General features: G+C 35.4%; 1 protein-coding gene and 1 pseudogene across 2 annotated transcripts in view; both read right to left on the bottom strand.

Annotated features, from left to right (window-relative positions):
* The window catches only part of LOC107626022, a 56545-nt gene that overhangs the window by 10066 nt on the left and 27081 nt on the right, over positions 1 to 19398 (bottom strand). The window contains exons 3-8 of one of the 2 annotated variants that reach the window (XM_021116381.1): positions 6493 to 9511; positions 6149 to 6397; positions 5362 to 6066; positions 3519 to 4355; positions 2315 to 3022; positions 549 to 1301 (exon numbers count right to left, since the gene is read on the bottom strand). In XM_021116381.1, the coding sequence (XP_020972040.1) occupies positions 549 to 1301; positions 2315 to 3022; positions 3519 to 4355; positions 5362 to 6066; positions 6149 to 6397; positions 6493 to 9456 (6216 nt within the window). In that variant the 5' untranslated portion in view covers positions 9457 to 9511. The remainder of the gene's footprint in view (positions 1 to 548; positions 1302 to 2314; positions 3023 to 3518; positions 4356 to 5361; positions 6067 to 6148; positions 6398 to 6492; positions 9512 to 19398) is intronic. The other variant, XM_016328787.2, reaches the window with a different exon arrangement.
* LOC107627877 lies at positions 11997 to 13570 on the bottom strand (annotated as a pseudogene).

The raw sequence follows: 19398 nt of genomic DNA, 5'->3' as shown, positions 1-19398 counted from the left end.
TTCATTATATAATATCATATAGATTTAATTAGATGATAAATTTTTTAATTTAAAATGTTTATAGTTGAATTTTTAATTTATTCAACGTACTAAATATTAATATAAGAATTTAAAGAACATTTATTTTTTTACAGTGTCATAATTATTTACATGTAATACGTATTTTTTTAAGGTTCTGCTGCAAGTTACAAAAAAATATAGTGCATGATAAAAAAAAAAATTATAAAGGCAGGAAGTCAAATGAAAACTGAATAAAGTCATGGAATTTCAAAAATTTCACCTAAACAAAAGATGAATATCAAGATATATAAAAGATTTTTTTGTTTAAGTTTAAATAATATTAATAACAATATGATTAAATGATATGAAAGTAAGGTTGTTATGTAACATTTCAATATTTAAACGAGCATTAAATAAAATATTGTAACCTTTCCTTATATATAATATAATATACTAAACCTGGAATTTGTTTATTTTTTGTCTATTATTCCAATTATGTAGTTTATAATATGAGGGACATTTTTACTTTGAAAGAATAAAAGACGTACTTTTTTGTTATTCATTTTGCGAATGGTGGTATCAACATCATCTTCCCATTGGACTTCATATGCAATCCAGCCTTGTCCTGAGCGTAACTTGAGTGAATTTAGATTTATTATGTGGATGTGGGGACAGAATGTTGTCATTCTCCAGAATTCGCCAAACATGAATAACTGTTGCAATGCTGGAAAACACAAAGTACGTTTGCCTGAGTATAACCATCTCAGCATTGGCAGCTCATCAAGATGCAAAACCTGAAGCTGCTCAAATATTATGTTCTCATTAGATTCATCATCCTCTTTGCATATTATCTCTCGCATTGATGTACAATTTCTTATCTCCATATGCTTGAGTTGACTCAAAGTTTCTGCTGTTGAAGATGTGAACACATACAACAAAGCATTGCAATGATATACAACCAATTTCGTCAGACTAGAGAAAGACACCTTGCTTGCTACTAAGTTCTTTATATCAAGACACCACTTCACTTCCAATGTTTGAATATTATCAAGGATGGGGTGTATCCACGAGTGATCCAAACCAATGGATTTGAGTTTATGAAGAGAAGAGATGCTTAACCCTTTGAGAGCGAGATGCCATAGGAGTTCAACATAATCAGCCTTAGGTTTTTCCTCAAAGAGCATATCAACTCTTTTTTCTGAATATCCAAACTCAAGTACCTGAGACTTTAGTTCCCAAGTCAACTTGACGCCTCTCATATTAAATGATAATTTCTCCAAGCTCTGAAATAGGAGATTAACCTAACAAGCAACACAATGAAAATGGACTCGTTTTAAGAACAACATAAATTAGTTTGGACATCTACTAGTGAATAAATAATGTAATTCATATACAACTATGGCTGGATTTGTTCATTTCTCTAATTCTTAATCACTCACTAAACAATTCTAATAAACTTAGGTAATATTGATTAGATCCAAAGAAAAATATATGCCAACATTTTTTTCACGCAAATACTTTTTTTGAAAATCTTTTGGGATAGAAAAAAATTTCTGCAACTTATTTTTTCTATTCTATTAATTGCAACCAAAAATTATATAAAGAAAATTGTAGGCAACTAGCAACGAAAAAAATGAATAGATTCGTTTTAAAAACAAAAGTTAAATAAGTTGAAATATATATTACTCTACGCCTAATAATGAACAAATTATTTGATTCATATAGAACTTAAATAAATTGACATGCAATGACAAATTATATGAAATAGCGGGTACAAAATTGAGTTATTTAATCATATTTCATATTTTATAATGTCAAATATAGCAACTTATGATATTTTTTTGTGAGAAAAGGATAAACCATTAAAATATATTGTTTTGCCACTTTTTTTTAAATAAATCACTTTAAAAAAAATAAAAATATGACAAATATAGAATGATGAACACTCACTTCACTATCATCATATTAATTCAATTATTTTGTTTTGATGTTAAAATGTATATTGCAATTCAAATAAAAGCTAGAATACCTTTTTTTAATAAAATGCAAAAATTATTATTTTTATAATTAAAAAATAAAGATATCATATATAATTACGGTGTTAGTTGTTCATCAATATTGTTAGTTGTTCATCAATATTCACATTGAAGTTTCTGTTATATTTATGATATTGCACAATTTTTTTCTTAATTACGGTGTTATTTAATTTACTTATTTCTTATCAATGATTTTTGTTACGTTATATAAATTTTTATAATTGTTTGGTTGATATAAACTGATTTCAATAAAACTATAGAATCGTCATAAGAAGTACCTGCTCGATTGGAAGTAGAACTTGTTGATCTACAAAAGTCTCTGCCTCTTGACAATTGAGTATCATCCATTTAGAGACTTGTATAGATAGTTGTTTTAGCTTCGGAAATTGAAGCTTGTGTAGTCCCGGATAAAAGTGTTTGAGCATTGGCAGCTCTCTAAGCACCAGTGAAGTCAAAGAAGGAAGCTCAAATGTTTTGGTGTCTCCTAATTCTGAGGTTCTTTTATCTTCTGCAAAGATTTTTACCATTTTCTCACAGTCTTTTACTGAAAGATTATTCAGCATGGCAAGGTCTTTAGCAATGGATGTTGAAAACACAGATTCGAGACTATCACATCTGTAAATGTTCAAATCTTGCAGAGCTTGAAAGTGAATAATTCCTTTGGGATCTTTATCCCACACATGTTCCAAATTTGGTAGATTCTCTAGAGATAATTTTTTCAAACGAGACATCCGCATTGCTTTTGTGACCTGCTTATTGCTACTGTAGTCCATATTAAAGATGACTTGCACTCCATGGCAATCGGATACATGCAGATATTCCAAATTCTTAAAGCAATGAAGCAAATGAGATGGAATTACATGCACAAGATAACCACATCTCTTCACAACCAAAGATTTTACATTCTCAAACATGTTCACTTGCACCATAGTTTTGTCACACCATACTTGTTTTAAGTTTGGATGATTCGAAAGCTCCAAATGAACCTATAAAATGATTGCGAGAAGAAAAAGGGATCATTTCTTAGCTTTTAAAATTGCTGTCATTGAATTTTTTTTTTCTAAAAATAGTTACAAAGGTTTAGTTATAAAAGATAAGTATATATATATATATATATTCAAGCTTTTGTTAAGTTATATTTTAACAAATTAAAGAATCAGAATATATATGAAGTTCTTCGACAAAAAATTTAAAATAACTTAACTAAAATCAAAATTAAAAAAGATAGATGTGTTAATATAAACTATAATATGTATATAAGTAAAAAATTGTAGAATTCAATAAATGAAATTAAAAACATTGAGAATATGAATAAAACTTTTCAATTTAAAATAGTGCATGTCGAAATATGACTACTATAAAAAATAATACAAACTTGTAATTTAGTTCAATATTTAGGAACGTACCAAATCCAAGTAGAAGGGAATTAAAAACAAAGATATGAAAAATAAGCATTTAATTGTATAAATGAAGAAGGAGTACCTTATCTGCAAACAGCATTTGAATGGTGGCATTCAGGTCTCCTTTCCAATACCCTTTCTCTTCCTCACCATATCTTTTACTGGCAAGTACCCTTTGTAGCTTTGGCACTGTTATGTGTTTTGCGGTGAACGTTTTCATCTTGGGACATTCTCTCAGAATTAATTTTTCCAACAATGGCACCGAAAACTCACAATTCGAGTTGCTACAGAAACTTGTGAGGTTGGTTAGGTCTTTAAGTTGTATAGTTATCAAGTTGGCAAAGACAATTTGAATCCCCTCGTCATTTTCCTGCTCATCCTTGGTAACTATTTCATTTAATTGAAGACAATACTCTACCTCCAAGGTGGTGAGTTGAACCAAGCTCTTTGCTGTTGAGCATGTCATTAGAGTTTTCAATTCACCACAATAATATACTTGCAAGCATGTCAAGTGAGCGAAGGACACCGAAGAATGTGCCAACCTCCTCAATTTGTGGCAGAATAGTAAAGCCAAGCGGTGCAGTGATCTCTGAAGAGCAGGATCTCTTTCAAATCCAATATCCTCCATCTCTTCTGCCCACAAAGTTAATTCCTGAAGAAGTAATACGGTTCCCAATCTTTGCTTGGGTGCGGTGTTTCCACTTGGCACGAACTCTCTAATGTTAGAATCATAAAGCAATTGAAAGATTTGTAGATTAGGAATGGTGTGGAGGAAGCAGTATAGAGTCTCGTCATGATGACTCTGCCATGTGTGCAAGCGAAGTTTTTTCAAAGAGGTAAAGCGGTATTTGCCTGTGTTGTTCAGTAACCACTCTACTCCTTTAGAGTCAATAGTCAGATGCTCCAAATTGGACAATACCTATATACATCAATTTATAAAACTCATTATCAAATAAACTCCAATTACACCTATCGAAGAAAAACTATCGATTGTTTAGATCGATTAATACACTTATATATTGCAAGTGGCTTGTTTAGATCGATTGCAATCAAGACTGCTGCCACCTAAAATGCTGGTTTGGAACTTCTTTCCGAAAGGGCCGTATAAGTATGTATGTCTATATATTCTAATCTTTCCAAGACGAAATTTGTTTGCATATATAACATTTGGTTGGGTTATGTTTATGTATTTATGTTAAAGCAAACCATATACACTGATTAATAAATAGTTTAGATCGATTGCATAATTGAGGCTGCTGAGATTTGAAAAGCTGATTTTTCTGAAAGCGTATAAATATCTATATTCCAATTTGGTAAAAAAAAATTTATTTCTATGCATAAGAAATATAAATATGCATTTTATTTTGAAATGATAGATATATTTCTGTTAAAAATAAATAAGAATGTAAGTGTCTATCATGACTTTGATTTTGATGCACACATTATCTTTGTGTGTTTGAATACACACATGAATTTAGATTTTATAAAATTAGACTTTTGTCCCCTTAAAATTTTATTCAATAGTGTGATTCTTTTATTTATTCATTTACAATTTTACATAAAAAAAAAGGTAAAAGTAAGGAGTATAGCACGGATGTAGTTAGTAAAATAACGGAACTAAAGAAATTATTAAATAACCAAAGCCATTGAAAAATTATATTGTTAGAAATTTTTAATGATATAAATGCATATATAAATTTACTATTCAAAAACAAGTGTCATTAGCAAATATCTTTTTATATTTATCAATATTAATTCTTGTTTTTTTTTTGTTTTACACGAATATTAATTCTTATTAAGCAGTGTACTTATAGTAATAATTTCTCCATCAATTTATGCTTGATGTCAATGAAGTCATGACCATGACGTGGTGGATATAGACTATAGAATACAATAATGTCATAGGTTTTGGTAAGCACTTTTACCTTTTCTACCGATAAGAATGCTCTTTCTTCTTCATTGACACTTTCTGTTTTGAATATTTCCAAATTTGGACACTCAATCATTGTCAGTTGCTTCAAGTTTGGACACTCTACAATATGTCTCCCTTTGTAGAAACATTGGATGCTTGGTAAGTCCCTAAATGACATGGAGACTACTTCAGGAAACTTCAATGTTGTTTCTGATCCTCCATCACACGCAATGATTTCCTCCAAATGATCACAATATTGTATCGAAAAGCTTTCTAGTTTTCCAAGATCCTTGGCAATAGAAGCTGGCAACACATTGCTCAATGTGTTACATGAAGAAATCTCTATACTCTGCACATTTGTGAAGTTAACCACTCCTTTTGGATCTTCACTCCATACTTGCTTTAGATAAGGGAGAGAACCCAAATGAATAACCTCCAATAATGCAGATTTATTTGCGTCACTTTGTTGCGGAGGAAGTCTACTTTCGAAAATGAATTCCACCCACTCACATGAATAAACCTTCAAGCTTTTCAAACTCAAATAACAACATTTCATGTGACTAGGGAAAATCTTGTCAATCTTATTGCAGTGGCTAATATCAACAGAAATGAGACTAGAAAATGAATCTGCCCTTACTTCATTTTCACATGGCCATATTTCTTTTAACATCTCCATTCCACTCAATTGGATTTCCTCCAGTTTAGGAAAGATACAATCCTGTTTTGATGCAAAATAATACAATTATATAATATACATAAAACATAAAAAAATCTATTACAAATTTTACAATTCTGCGCACCTTCGAATACTCATTGTTATTTTCTTTGCTGATGAATAACTTCTCCATTAGTGAACACTTACTTATAGAGATGCTTTTTAGCTTATTGAGACTGCGAGCCATAGACAAGGAGCATAAATATGTCAAGTTACAGTCTACCAACGTTAATTTTATCAAGTTCTGAAACCAATCATTTGAAATTCGATCGCTCCATATGCTGTGGATCTTGATTGAGAACAACTTCAAGCTCTCTAAGTTTGGAATTTCTACCTGCAAGAAAACATACACAAAAATCATGTTATTCAGTTTGGAAGCACTAATATAAAAATGTTAAATACAGGTTATTTTAAACTTGAGGAACTTACATTTTCATCAAAAAGAGAAAAGGAAGTTGTGGAACTCTGCTCATCCTCTGCTGGGACAATTCCTATGTCGTCATTGATTCTTGCTTGCTTTTCCATAGATTCCGGTTCCAAAGGCATGTCTGCATTGTTGTAAAAACTGACAAATGATGGTAACTTCTGTAATGTCAAAGAGCATAACTTATGAAGCACAACCTTGTTGGATCCTTCTTCTTTACTAATAACTGCTTGTAGAGAATCACATTCAGAGACATCAATTGTTTCTAGACTAGTAAGAAATTCAACAATGTAAAAGAAGAATATGCTCTTCAATTGGGGGCACATCTTCACTTTGATTATCTTTAGTCTAGAGAATGAGGAATTTGTAATAGGACTGCAACATATCTTTTTTATGTTCTTTAGGTTGAACAGGCTGAGGAACTCTAAACTGGGAAAAGCATCATGAGGTTGTGACAACTCCGTTGAATTCACAATGTATTCAATGTCATTGTTATTTACGATGGAAAAGTGTTTCAGATCTGGAAATCCATTCAGATTCAGCTCATAAAATACATTTTGAACCCCGTGTAGCTCTCCCAATAGGAAATTCACCACTCCTTTGAATAGCAATTTGACTCCTTTGAGGGAGTGAATATCCAAGCCAGGTTCTAGCTGCAGTGCCAAAGATCTTGAAGCTTCATACTTTTTGGGCATCTTGAAATCTCCGATCGAAATTGTCTCAAAGTCTCCAATCACAATTTTGTAATCATTCAACTCGTCAAAGAACAAGTCTGCTGGCAAAAGTTCAGCACTAGGAATGTAGGCATCTAAAGTATTCAACTGATGCAGATGTTTCAACTCAGAAAGAGCTGAAATTTGACTGTGATTTATCTGTCCTTCCACCTCCATTTTAGTCAAGCTATTTTCTATATACAATTCTTCCAAATTAGGGAAGCTCGATAAAGATAAAGACCTAGTGGAGCTGCTTATAAAACAATTGCTAATATCTAGAAACTGTAACTTGCTTAAGCCGTCCAAATGTGTTGGCCAGTCTTCAATTCTAGATCCTGAAAGGCTAAGAATCCTCAACTTTCTCAAATGATTTAAAACGGACAAGTCACGAAGAGTGCATTTCTCCAAGCAAAGCATTCTGAGGTTTGGTAAGCATTTGATTGAAGACGGCAGACTCTGCAAATGAATTCCGGACAATACTAAAACTCTGAGTTCTTCCATTCCTTCAAAAAATGTATCAGGTATTTTCAAAGTTGAATCATCACAGTCAATATAAAAGAATGTAAGACGAGGACAGTTAACACGTTCTGGGAGCCCATCCACAATATGGCACTTGTGTAGATAAATTGCAGAGTACCTCTCAAGTTGTTCCTTGTGAGGCCAGACATCCAGTGTTTTGTTTCTCAGGGTAAATACATTTTGATTCTTGCACGCTATAGATAGAGCAGCATCTCGAACTATATCGTGCATATTGAAATTATCGTTGGAAGTACTATCCAACAAGCCTGAATTTTTTAGCATCTGGATTGACTTGGATATACTCTGGCGGGCGCCCCTCAGTGTATGGACATCATTAAGTATGCCCAAACCATAACAGTACTTAACCAAGTCAACAATTAATGACTGATGATACATTTGAGCACACACTAGGAAAATGGACTTGAGCTCCTCGCTTTCTAGATGATCATAACCCATCTTCACAGAATTCTCCATGTACCTGTGCACCTCATTTGATCCTTGTTGGTTTTTGAGTCTTTCTAGTTCGCCTTCCCACTCTAGCTTGTTCTTCTTCATTAACCACCTTCCGACTATAATAACTGCCATTGGTAACCCAGCACAATAATTATGAAGGGTTTCTGGGTTGAACTTGGGAATTTCATTTGACATTTCAACCACCTTCTTGAACAATGTCAGAGTATCCTTTTCATCTAACTTGGGGACAGAGGAAATTAATTTTTCTTTAACATTCATCTTACCGAGCAACACTTCTTTATATCTTGAGGTGACCAAAATTTTGCATCCCCGCTTGCTGGTGCCAGAACTGCCAGGAGAATTTTCACTTGCCCTTTGCTCTTCCTCTTCCTTTTTGCTGCTAGTCACGTGGCTTGAAACGACATCGTCATCATCAAATGGAATCCCAATCTTATTCAAGTCCAGTTCATCCCAAAGGTCATCTAAGATCACAAAGGTATTCTCCTGTTTCAGCCTCTTCCTCAGAAGTGTTGCTCTCCCATTCTCACCTATATTTCCAAAGGTTAATCTTAAACCGTCAGCGATATCTTGCTGAACCTTTAGAAGGTCTGGATCTTTCTTCACGATTGCCATGACCACCGTATCAAACAATTTGCTGTCGCCAGCCTGCTTTGCAATTCGTTTGACGAGAGAGGTCTTGCCCACACCACTAGGCCCATGCAGTCCAACCATTCTCACCGTGGAATCTTTTAGTTGCTCCAGGATTTTCTCAATGATACCCTTCCTTGATTCGAATTCAAGATAGTCACCATCAAGTGGATTGATATCCGCAAACGTTACAGCTGGTGGAAGTGAAATATTTGCAAGAATGTTGGGTGCTTCCTGATTTAGCTCTTTGATTGCCGGTGCCAATATCTTCTTTGCTTTCCTGCCAAGTTGACGCCTGTGCCACAAGAAAGGCAGAGCCCCGCTAGAGCACCCCCCGCTAAAGCAACTTGTCTTGGATTCAAGCATTTTGTCATCGTGAAACTCCTTACTTTCTTCCAGCTTCGTTGCCACCTTGTCGAGCCAATCTCGAGCAGTAGATGTCATTTCGTTTACATTGTCTTTAGCAGCTTTAACTTTCCCATCTACCGTTTCCTTATTACTTTCAAGAGTCTTAATGAGTTCTTTCAACTCTTCTTCATGGTCTTTGTAATTGATTATATAATCAAGTTGCCGAATACTCGCTTCCAATACTTTGTCAATAACTTTCTCTAACGGTTTAAACGGTAGGTCCGCCATTCTTCTGGATTTTCTAAAAATATATCTCCATTCTGTTGAATAACATGGAAACAAACTAACATGAAGAAAGAATACAGAAATTAAAATACGCGATAACATGGAGACAGATATTAACGAATAAAGCAATGCCAGGAAATCAACTTTTTTTATTTTTTATTTTTTTGCTAACATTGCCCTATGTTTTTAAAATTCTTACATTTTATATCTTAAATCATAAATCCTTAATTATGAATTCTAAATGTTAAAATTGATTAGTGTTGATTAACTAAAAATTAGTTTGCTATATCTAAATGATAATGGTAGAAGATAATGACCTAAAGCTATTTTATTTAACTTAATATTTATAATTCTACACATGTAATATGTAATATTATATATATTTATTATATCTAATATTATTTAATTTTTTTTACATTAATCAATAAATACGAAATAAAATAATTTTAAATTACTTTTAAACCTTTTCAAAAGTAACATTTTCTGTATTGTTTGTGAATGTAACTGTAAACCCCGTTAAATTAGTAAATAATTAGCCAATAAATTAATTTCTAATAAAAAATTAAAAATGTAAATATTATATTAAATTAGGATAGAGCTCATCGAAACGAGAATTTTGACACTAATTTCAAAAAAATCAGTCCAAAATTAGATCAAACGGGCCGAACTAATTGAACCGGATTCAAACCGAACTCGTGAACCCAACCGGCCGAGCACATTTAAGTAAGCACGGTTCTTTCTTTCCCCATTTCAGCAAAAAACGCTGAAAGCCATAAAAGGGGATAAGAAGGAAGAAACCCCAACGCTTATGGCAAAAATTCAAAATGCTGTAACTCCTCCATCCGAGCTCCGATCGCTGCACTGTTTGTGGCCACACGATTATTGTATCGAGTTCTACGTTTCTATCAGAACAATTTCATAGGTAACCCGCTTATTCACCCTCAACCTCTTCTTCCCTAATTTTTGGAAAATTAAGTGGGGAATTTCTTTACTCTTTGATGTTTTAGGATCCAATTAACTTGAGAAAAACGTTTACTCTTGCTAATGTGAAGCTTGGGTAAGGTGGAGATACCATAATTCCATCTTAATTTTACTGAATTTATGTTTTGAGTATTAAATTGGGTATATATGTGTTATGAATTTGTATTAAGTTGTGAATAAATAATTTGAGCTTTAAATTGTGGACGTTGGAATTTTGGTGGAGGCTGGGCATTAGAATTTTGTTGAGCTTTGGAGCTGTGTTTATGTTGGGAGAATTGCTTTGGTCGCTACGTGGGAATCGGCCAATGTATGGTTTAGGTTTCTTGCATTTAATATATAATGTTTTGCGAAAACTTAGGCTAGATGACCGTAGGATAAGTTGGAACGTATGTGTATATTGTGGTTTAGTATCTTGTTGTTAAATATGAATTGATGTGGTGCTGATTAGTTGAAGGATTGATAAATTGTTAATCATTAATTTGAGGACACAAGTATGTAATTTATGAACTATGGTTTGCATTAGTTGGTGGATTTGGCATGTGTATATGTAATTATTGTTGGTGTGAAGTGTGATTTTCATGGTGGTTATGGTGTTGAGGAAGAAGGACTTTTTGGTGCTAGCATGTGCAGGTTATTGTGTTGGTAACATGGGAATTGTTTTGAATGAGGAAGAGGTTTTGTAAGTTTAGCTTTCGGACCCTCAATTGCTTCTAACTTGTTTTGAAATGAAAATTGGGTTCGTGATGTTTATGCCATTCAAAGAACGGGTGAAAAATATTTTAAATCAAAGAAGTTATGCATGTTGGAAGATTTGAACTCAAAACTGGTTTTTGTTACAATTCTGTAGCTTTGCTACTGAATCTGTTTTTTTTTTTAAAGAACGTACTCCCACGCGTACGCGTGGCCCACGCATACGCGTGGCATGGATTTTTGGTGATGCGTACGCGACTGGTCCTATGCGTACGCGTGAGGAGCTAATAAGCATGTCCAATATCTTCTTTGCTTTTCTGCCAAGTTGACGCCTGTTCCACAAGAAAGGGATAGCTCCACTAGAGCACCCCTCGCTAAAGCAACTTGTCTTGGATTCAAGGATTTTGTCATCGTGAAACTCCTTACTTTCTTCCATCTTTCTCTCCACCCTCTTGAGCCAATCTTGAGCGGCTCGCGTGATTTCTTCTGCATTGTCTTTTGCAACTTGAACTTGCTCATCTACCGTTTTCTTATTACTTTCAAGAGTCTTAATGAGTTCTTTTAACTCTTCTTCATGGTCTTTGTAATTGATTATATAATCAAGTTGCCGAATACTCGCTTCCAATACTATCTCAATAACTTTCTCTACTGGTTTAACCGGAAGGTCCGCCATTCTTCTTGATTTTCTAAAAATATATATCCATTCTGTTGAATAACATATGGAATCAAACTAATATCAAGAAAGAATACAGAAATTAAAATACGTGACAACATGGAGACGGATATTAACGAATAGAGAAATGTCAGGGAATCCCCACTTTTTTTTTGTTGAGTTAATAGTCAATTTTGTCCCTGAAAGATACCTCGATCTCCATTTTCGTCCCCGAAAGTCAAAATTATCAAAATCGTCCTCCAAAGATACCTTACCTAATCACGTTTGTCCTTCCGTCATCTCCCTAGCTGAGTTGGCAAACGTTCGCTGACGTGGGCCGTTAACTGCCAAGGTGGCAAACGCCAGGCTGTAGCATGTTGTTGATGACAAGATAACTCTTGTTTAAGACGTCAAATTAGTCCCTGGAGTGGATAAACCCTAATCCCAATTTGAACGATAAATACATCGCCGTGAACACTTTCGGTGGAAGTAGAGGTAAGTAAGAGCCGTAATCCCTGGTTGGCTGATTGGATGGAGATATGAAATGGTGGTTGTGGTGGCGGTTTATCACTTTCAGTTTGCCAGCGATTTCTTCAACTTTTGCTGCTCACTCACCAGAAACAGATGGTCTTCAAGGTTTCCATTCGGCATGTAATCATAAACCAAAAACCTCTGGCTTCCCCTGTCATTAAATTTTTCATCATCATCATCCACTACACAACAGCCTCAAAGAGGCACCAGATTCCGGTACTTTAGGTTGCTAATAATCTCCACCTCATTACAAAACTCCATATCCCCTTGAAAATCAGATTCCAAGATCCTCTTAACTGCAACGACTGAACCATCGGACAAAACCCCCTTGTAAACAAGCCCAAATCCACCCCTGCCAATGAAATTCTTGGTTGAGAAATTATCAGTGGCCTTCTCAAGCTCATCAATCTTGAACCAAATAGACCCCATATTCGGCCTCAACCTACGCCTAGACCCTTGTTCCTCAGGATCAAAATCAAATTCATCATCATTAAGCTTCTTCCTCCTAACCTTCCTATCATACCAAACATAAACCCCTAACAAACAAGACATAACTAACAAAGCAACACCAGCACTAGTTAACCCAAAAACCAAACCCTGGTGAATTTTTTCACCAGAACCACCACCCTGTGGGTAAAGTGACATACCAAAGATGCAACTCATGGCACCATTGCTTTCAGGTCCATACTGATTAACAAACGCAGCAGCATATAGAATAGTAAATTTGAAACAATTTTCAGAGTGAAAAGCATTACCATCAATAGAGACAAGTTTATGCTGCACCTGAAACCCCGCAGTAAGACACACATCACATAGCGAAAGATCAGTGAGGTCTTGTTTGCAACTAGTATCAAGAGGCGTGATTTGACCAAGCTTCTTGTCCCAATCTTTTAAGGTTTCAATTCCTGCGCAGACATTTCGGGACATGATGAACTGGTGAGGGTCAAAGCTCAAGTCAACGAGGTTGTTTTGGAGAGACAAGAAATTGAGCTGAGACTGGAAATCATGGACGCATGAGGTTGAGGTTTCAAGGTTTGGGAGGTTGAAATTTGTAGTTGCTTTAAGGTACTGCGCGAACCCTATTCCGATTAGAGATAAGAGCGAGGTGCAACAGTTGCTCAAGTTTGATGATAAAGAGTGGAAATTCTCACATGCTGAAGGGTTCCATGGAACTCTCTTAACATAGCTGAAGTCGATGGGGCATATTGAAGGAGAAGAAGGAGAAGGTGAAGGTGAAGGTGCTGCCATGGTGGAAGACAGAGCAATGGTTAATATGACACAGGGGTAACGAATTGCAACGTTTGAATCTCTCCTCTGAAGACAAAATGGCGACGTTTCAACCCTAGTAGCGCTTTCTACCGAAATGACGTCGTTTTTGTTTTCTGTCACCTTGGCAATTAACGGCCCACATCAGCAGACATTTGCCAATTCAGCTAGGGAGATCACAGAAGGACGAATGTGATCAGGTAAGGTATTTTTGGAGGACGATTTTGATTAATTTTGACTTTTAAAGACAAAAATGGAGATCGAAATATCTTTCAAGGACGAAATTGACTATTAACTCTTTTTTTGTTGTTCCTAATATTGGCTTATGTTTTTAAAATTCTTAAATTTTATATCTTAAATTATAAATCCTTAATTAATTATGCATTCTCAATGTTAAAATTGATTAATATTAATTAACGAAAAGTTAGTTTGTTATCTAAATGATAATGGTAGAAGATAATGACCTAAAGCTATTTTATTTATTATATCTAATATTATTTAATTATTTTTATATTAATCAATAAATACAAAATAAAATCATTTTAAATTACTGTAGGTAAATATGTTATTATTTTTTAAATATTTTTCATCTAAATATCCTACAAGGAGAGACTGAACCACTAAGATAATCACTTTTAAGATACTAATTTAAATCCTTTCTAAAATAACATTTTTTTTTTATTGTTTGTAAATGTAACCGTGTCACTTGATACTCAAAGAGCACCTAATTGTTCATGTTCTTTTAGTATCCTTGTTTAGATGTTTATATAGATATATTAATACGTTATTTTGAAATAACGACTAAAGTTTAAACTCAGCTATCATATATCTTGGTGGAAAATCTTTAATTAGCTAGTAATCGACACAAATATCCTTGAATTGTATTCCTTTTAGTTCACAATAATTGTTCCGCAATAAAATTTCACATATAATGAAAAACTTTATAAATAAAGGAGAATTAATCTAATTATCATCAAATCTTCATTGAATTAGTATTTATTCGAAAATAGAATTCAAGTTGATAATAAAATAGTATTCAAAGCTGATTATTATATATTTAATTCAAATTTGGATTAGTCACCAAAAAAAAATTCGAATTTGGATTATTACTCTATACTTTTATTTTTATTAAAAACTACCATCTTATCTTAATTCCTAAAATCCCCAATTTCATTATACAACACAAATCCTAATTTACCCTCATTAACTTAAACCCTAACCCACTCACCTCTACCACTCCCACACCCCACACCCCACACGGACACACACACACAAAACACCTACACACCCAAATAATCCTAACGGGTAGTGTTAGGGAACCAATGACCTAAGCGTACAATGTGTACAATTGGCTAAATCTTTGGTTTATGAATATAATGAACATCACCCATACTATCCAGAATAACCATCCGAATACCAGAGATAATAAACATCTCATGTTATAAAAAGCTGATTTTAGGGTTCACCAAGGTTCGAACTTTTGACCTTCCGAATCTAGAACTCTAATACCACGTCATGAAACCACTCATCCTAAAAGCGTAACTTGACAGGACAATGTAACACTAATGATCATATCTCTAATATTTTCTAAACCTCCATTGTGCACATTGTACACTTAGGCCATTGGCTCCCTATACTTTCTCAATCTCAACACACACCGTGAAACACCAGGAAAGAAAGAAAATGAAACAGGAAGAAAGAAAGAAAAGAAGAAAGAAAAGAAGAAAGAAAGGGGGAGGAAGAGAGGGAGATCCGAGGGTGAGGGTTGCGAGAGGAGAGGGAGACTCGAGAGAGGGAGAGCGCTAGGGGAGAAGGAGCTATCTGCACCGCCACCGTCGCGTCACCTACGCCGTCGCCACCAATAGTCGCGCCGCCACCATGCCAAGTCACCGTTGAGAACAGAGCCGTGAGGAGAGAGGGCTCGCGAGTGAGAGAAGGTTGCGGGCCTGGAAACCACCGCGCCCAGTCACTGCCGGGAAGTCATCGCCGCCATCCAAGCTCGTCGCCGCCTGTCCCGTCGTCGCCATCTCTTCGCATCGCTGCCACTGGTTGAACCGCGAACAGAGGAAGGAGGCAAAGCTTTTCCCGTCACCAGCACCGGACCTCAGCCGTCATCATCCCCATCCGGACAGCCGCTTCTGCCACTGGAGAATGCTGTTGCGTCGCCGGGATCCACTACCGGTAAGGGTCTTGTTATTAGATTTTGTCCTTTTTGAATTCTGGGAATACTATAGTCACTGCATGTTGCTACAGCCGTTGTCTTGGTCGCGTGGAAGGAGGAGGATCAAGGTGTCATCGTGCCTTGCCTCCGCCGCCGAAGACCGCCGCTGAATCCTCTGGCTTGGTAAGCGTTTCATTTCGAAAAGCTTTTTTGTTGCTGTTCTGTTATCTTATGCTGAGGTGTTGCGACGTTGTCTCTGTCATAAGGTTGAGTATCAGTGTTTGCATGTCGTGCTCAGAGTTTTCGGCTGCTTTGTTTTGCTATTTCAGTTCGAGTTGGGTTGCATGAATGTTGCTATGGTTGTTGCTAGAATGGTTTGAGCTGAGATTGCAGCTTCCGCTGACCGTGGGTCGAGAGAAAGGATTTTTCTGTGATGCGTTGGGTTATGGTATTGCTTATCGAGGTAGGGGTTTTTTCAAAGAACTTAATTTTATGATTTGGAGTTGTTATAAATGGATATTAATGTGATAAATGTACTTTTGGTAATTGTACAAGCCTTATGTATTGCTGAGCTGTTTTGTGATTAACGTATGTGTGGTTGGATTGGATTGTTGTTTGATTTGGTTATATGGTTGGTTGCTGAAATATTTCATTACAATTTTGAAAAACAGGTTTGGTTCATTGTAAATGGATTGAGTTTGGATTTGATTTCTTGAATTATGAGAAGGATATGAATTTTGGAATTAGTCTGATTTTAAACTGATTTGGTTTTGAACCGTGGAAGGGGGTTGTATACTGTTTTGGTTGGGACCCGAAACGGGTGGCATAGTCCAAGTTTTAGGGGAGATGCTGTCGAAATTTTATGAAATTCAAGATTTTGTTCTAAAATATGATTTAGAAAAGGATTGGATTCGAGAGGTTCTATTGTTTGGTTCTTGATTTATTAAGAAACAGGTGATTCAAGTTTAATATTTTAAGGAAAGCTTATGTTTTAAGTTTGATTTAAACATGAGGGACCTATGTTTTGCGGTTTGGTCAAAGAAGTACCTTTGGAGGAGTTCTAGCAGATTTTAAAGGAAATTGACCTTTGATTACTTAATTCCGAATTGCTTTTGAAGTATTCTTTAAATTTTAACTAAACAAATCCGAGCCTTTGGGAAAGTTTCTGATTTAAGAATGAAAAGTGATGAGTTTGGAAAACTCTCGTTTAATTTTGATGATGAACAAACATTATTAAAATGTTTAATTACAAAATTATTAATTTGATCTTAATTTGCATTTGCCTAATTAATAATTTTGTTGTGCAGATTTTATATTGGGCCGAAAACAAATTTATTGTGCTAGCCCAATTTACACTGAGCCTTGGTTTTAATAACAAAAAATGAATGTGGCTGATTTAATGTTACTTAGGCCCAAATGATTTTAATTGCTCTAAGCCCAAGAGTGTTACATGCTTTCCATTTGCTTTATGCTTGCTCCAAATTTTATCAAGAAAGTAAATGTTATTAATGGGCCAAAATAAATATGGTTGAAACCAAGCCCAACTTTGATGAAAGATCCAATGCATGATCCGAAAATAAATCCATCAGGAAAGCAAATGTTGCAATTTGCCTTATGCCCTCAACGGATCTCTTCTCCTAACTTTTCTGTTTTGTAATTTTCTATTTAATTTTGTCATGTCTTGAGTCTCATGGTAAAAGGAAAACAGTGAGGTTTGTAATGAAAAAGCCATAGAGCAGAAAAAGGCAGAGAGTGCAAAATTAAAAGAAAAAGCCATAGATGTCTTAGAGTTCTTTTGTTCATCTATGTTGTGTTTCATGATTCTGTGGGAATCCCCTTGTAAGTTGGGTTAGCACTTTACAAGTTGTAATCAGATTGATTATAGTGAAATTCCATCATGGTTGTGATGGAGACTGGATGTAGGCTGCACTGCACTTAGCAGCTGAACCAGGATATATCTGGGTGCAATATTTCTTCTCTCCTACTTCATTTCTGTTTTCTACTGCACAGGAGCAAAAACTAAAATGTCTCGTGCCAAGTGACGAGACAAAACAAAAAGTCTCGGGGCAAGTGACGAGCAAAAACAAAAGTCTCGTGTCCAGAGACGAGCTAAAACAGAAAAGCCTCCTCTGTATTCAGCAAGTGTCAGCAACATAAAAAAGGGGGCTAAGATTCAAACCCCCCTTTCTCTTAGCTACTGAAACCATCAATTGGTATCAGAGCTTGGTCTCAAAGAGATCAAGCTTTGCAGCTTGGAGTAAAGATCACTATGGCGGAAAACAGTGGCGCAAATGTGGTGTCTTATAATCTAACTGAAGGTCAATCAAGCAACAGACCCCCTCTTTTCAATGGGAAAAATTATACCTATTGGAAGGAGAGGATGAAGATATTCGTACAAGCAGTGGATTACAGACTTTGGAAGATTATTCTCGAAGGGCCTCAAATTCCAACTATCACAAGTGCAGAAGGAGTTGTTTCTCTCAAACCAGAAGCAAGATGGACTGAGGAAGATAGGAAGAAGGTGGAGTTAAATGCCAAGGCAATAAATCTGCTCAATTGTGCTATCAGCTTCGAGGAGTACCGACGGGTATCAAGATGCACAACGGCAAAGGAAATCTGGGACAAATTGCAAATCACCCATGAAGGAACCACCATTGTCAAGAAGACTCGGACAGATATACTAAATAGAGAATATGAAATGTTTGCAATGAAGGAAGGAGAGTCCATTGATGAACTGTTCGAACGGTTCAATGCTATCATTGTTGGCTTAGATGCTTTGGGAATTACACATTCTGATTCTGTGCTAGTGAGAAGAGTGTTGAGATATCTCACAAAAGAGTGGGAAACTAAAGCTTTAATTATTTCTGAGAGCAGTAGCCTAGACTCCATGACACTTGATGATTTGAGAGGAAATCTTCTTGCTTTTGAAAATACCTATTTGAAAAAGGATACAAAAAAGAAAGGAATTGCATTTTCTTCTGTGACTAACCCTCTGGATGATGAATCCAGTGATAACTCTTTTGAAAATGAGTTTGTTTTATTTGCAAAAAAATTCAGGAAAATGGCTAAGCTCAGAGGCAAAGGCAGCAGCACAAGGAGAATAAAGAAAGACCTTAGCAAGGTAACTTGCTATAATTGCAAGGAAATGGGGCATTTCAAATCTGATTGTCCTAAGCTGAAAAAGGAGGAAAAGCCGAAAAGAGGAAAGAAGAAAGGACTGATGGCCACATGGGAAGACTTGGAGAATGACTCTGATGATGATGATGAAGAAACCGAGACCAAGTCACAAACATGTCTCATGGCAGACCACATAGATCAGGTAGTCTTTCATAACCCTAACACTGAAGATCTCCATCTTATGATAGACCACCTTTCAGAAAAAATAAGATGTTTTCTGCTGGAAAATCAAGAACTTGAACAGCAAATTACCATTCTTAAGGCCGAAAACAGTTTTCTAAAAGAAAAAGTGAGAGAGGCCGAAACTGCTTGTGATCTTGTTGAAGAAAATAAGTAGTTAAGAGCCCAAGTTAGGAGCTGTGACAGTAACCATTGTGTTCTTGCATATGTGGACTGTTTTAAACAGAATGAAGAGTTGCTTAAAAAGGTTAAAAGACTTGAGGAAGACTTGGCCAAATTTACACAAAGTTCTGAAAGTTTAAATCAC

The sequence above is a fragment of the Arachis ipaensis genome, chromosome B02 (assembly GCF_000816755.2).
Source record: "Arachis ipaensis cultivar K30076 chromosome B02, Araip1.1, whole genome shotgun sequence".
NCBI classification, from domain to species: Eukaryota; Viridiplantae; Streptophyta; class Magnoliopsida; order Fabales; family Fabaceae; genus Arachis; species Arachis ipaensis.
This window is presented reverse-complemented; position numbering and strand designations above follow the sequence as displayed.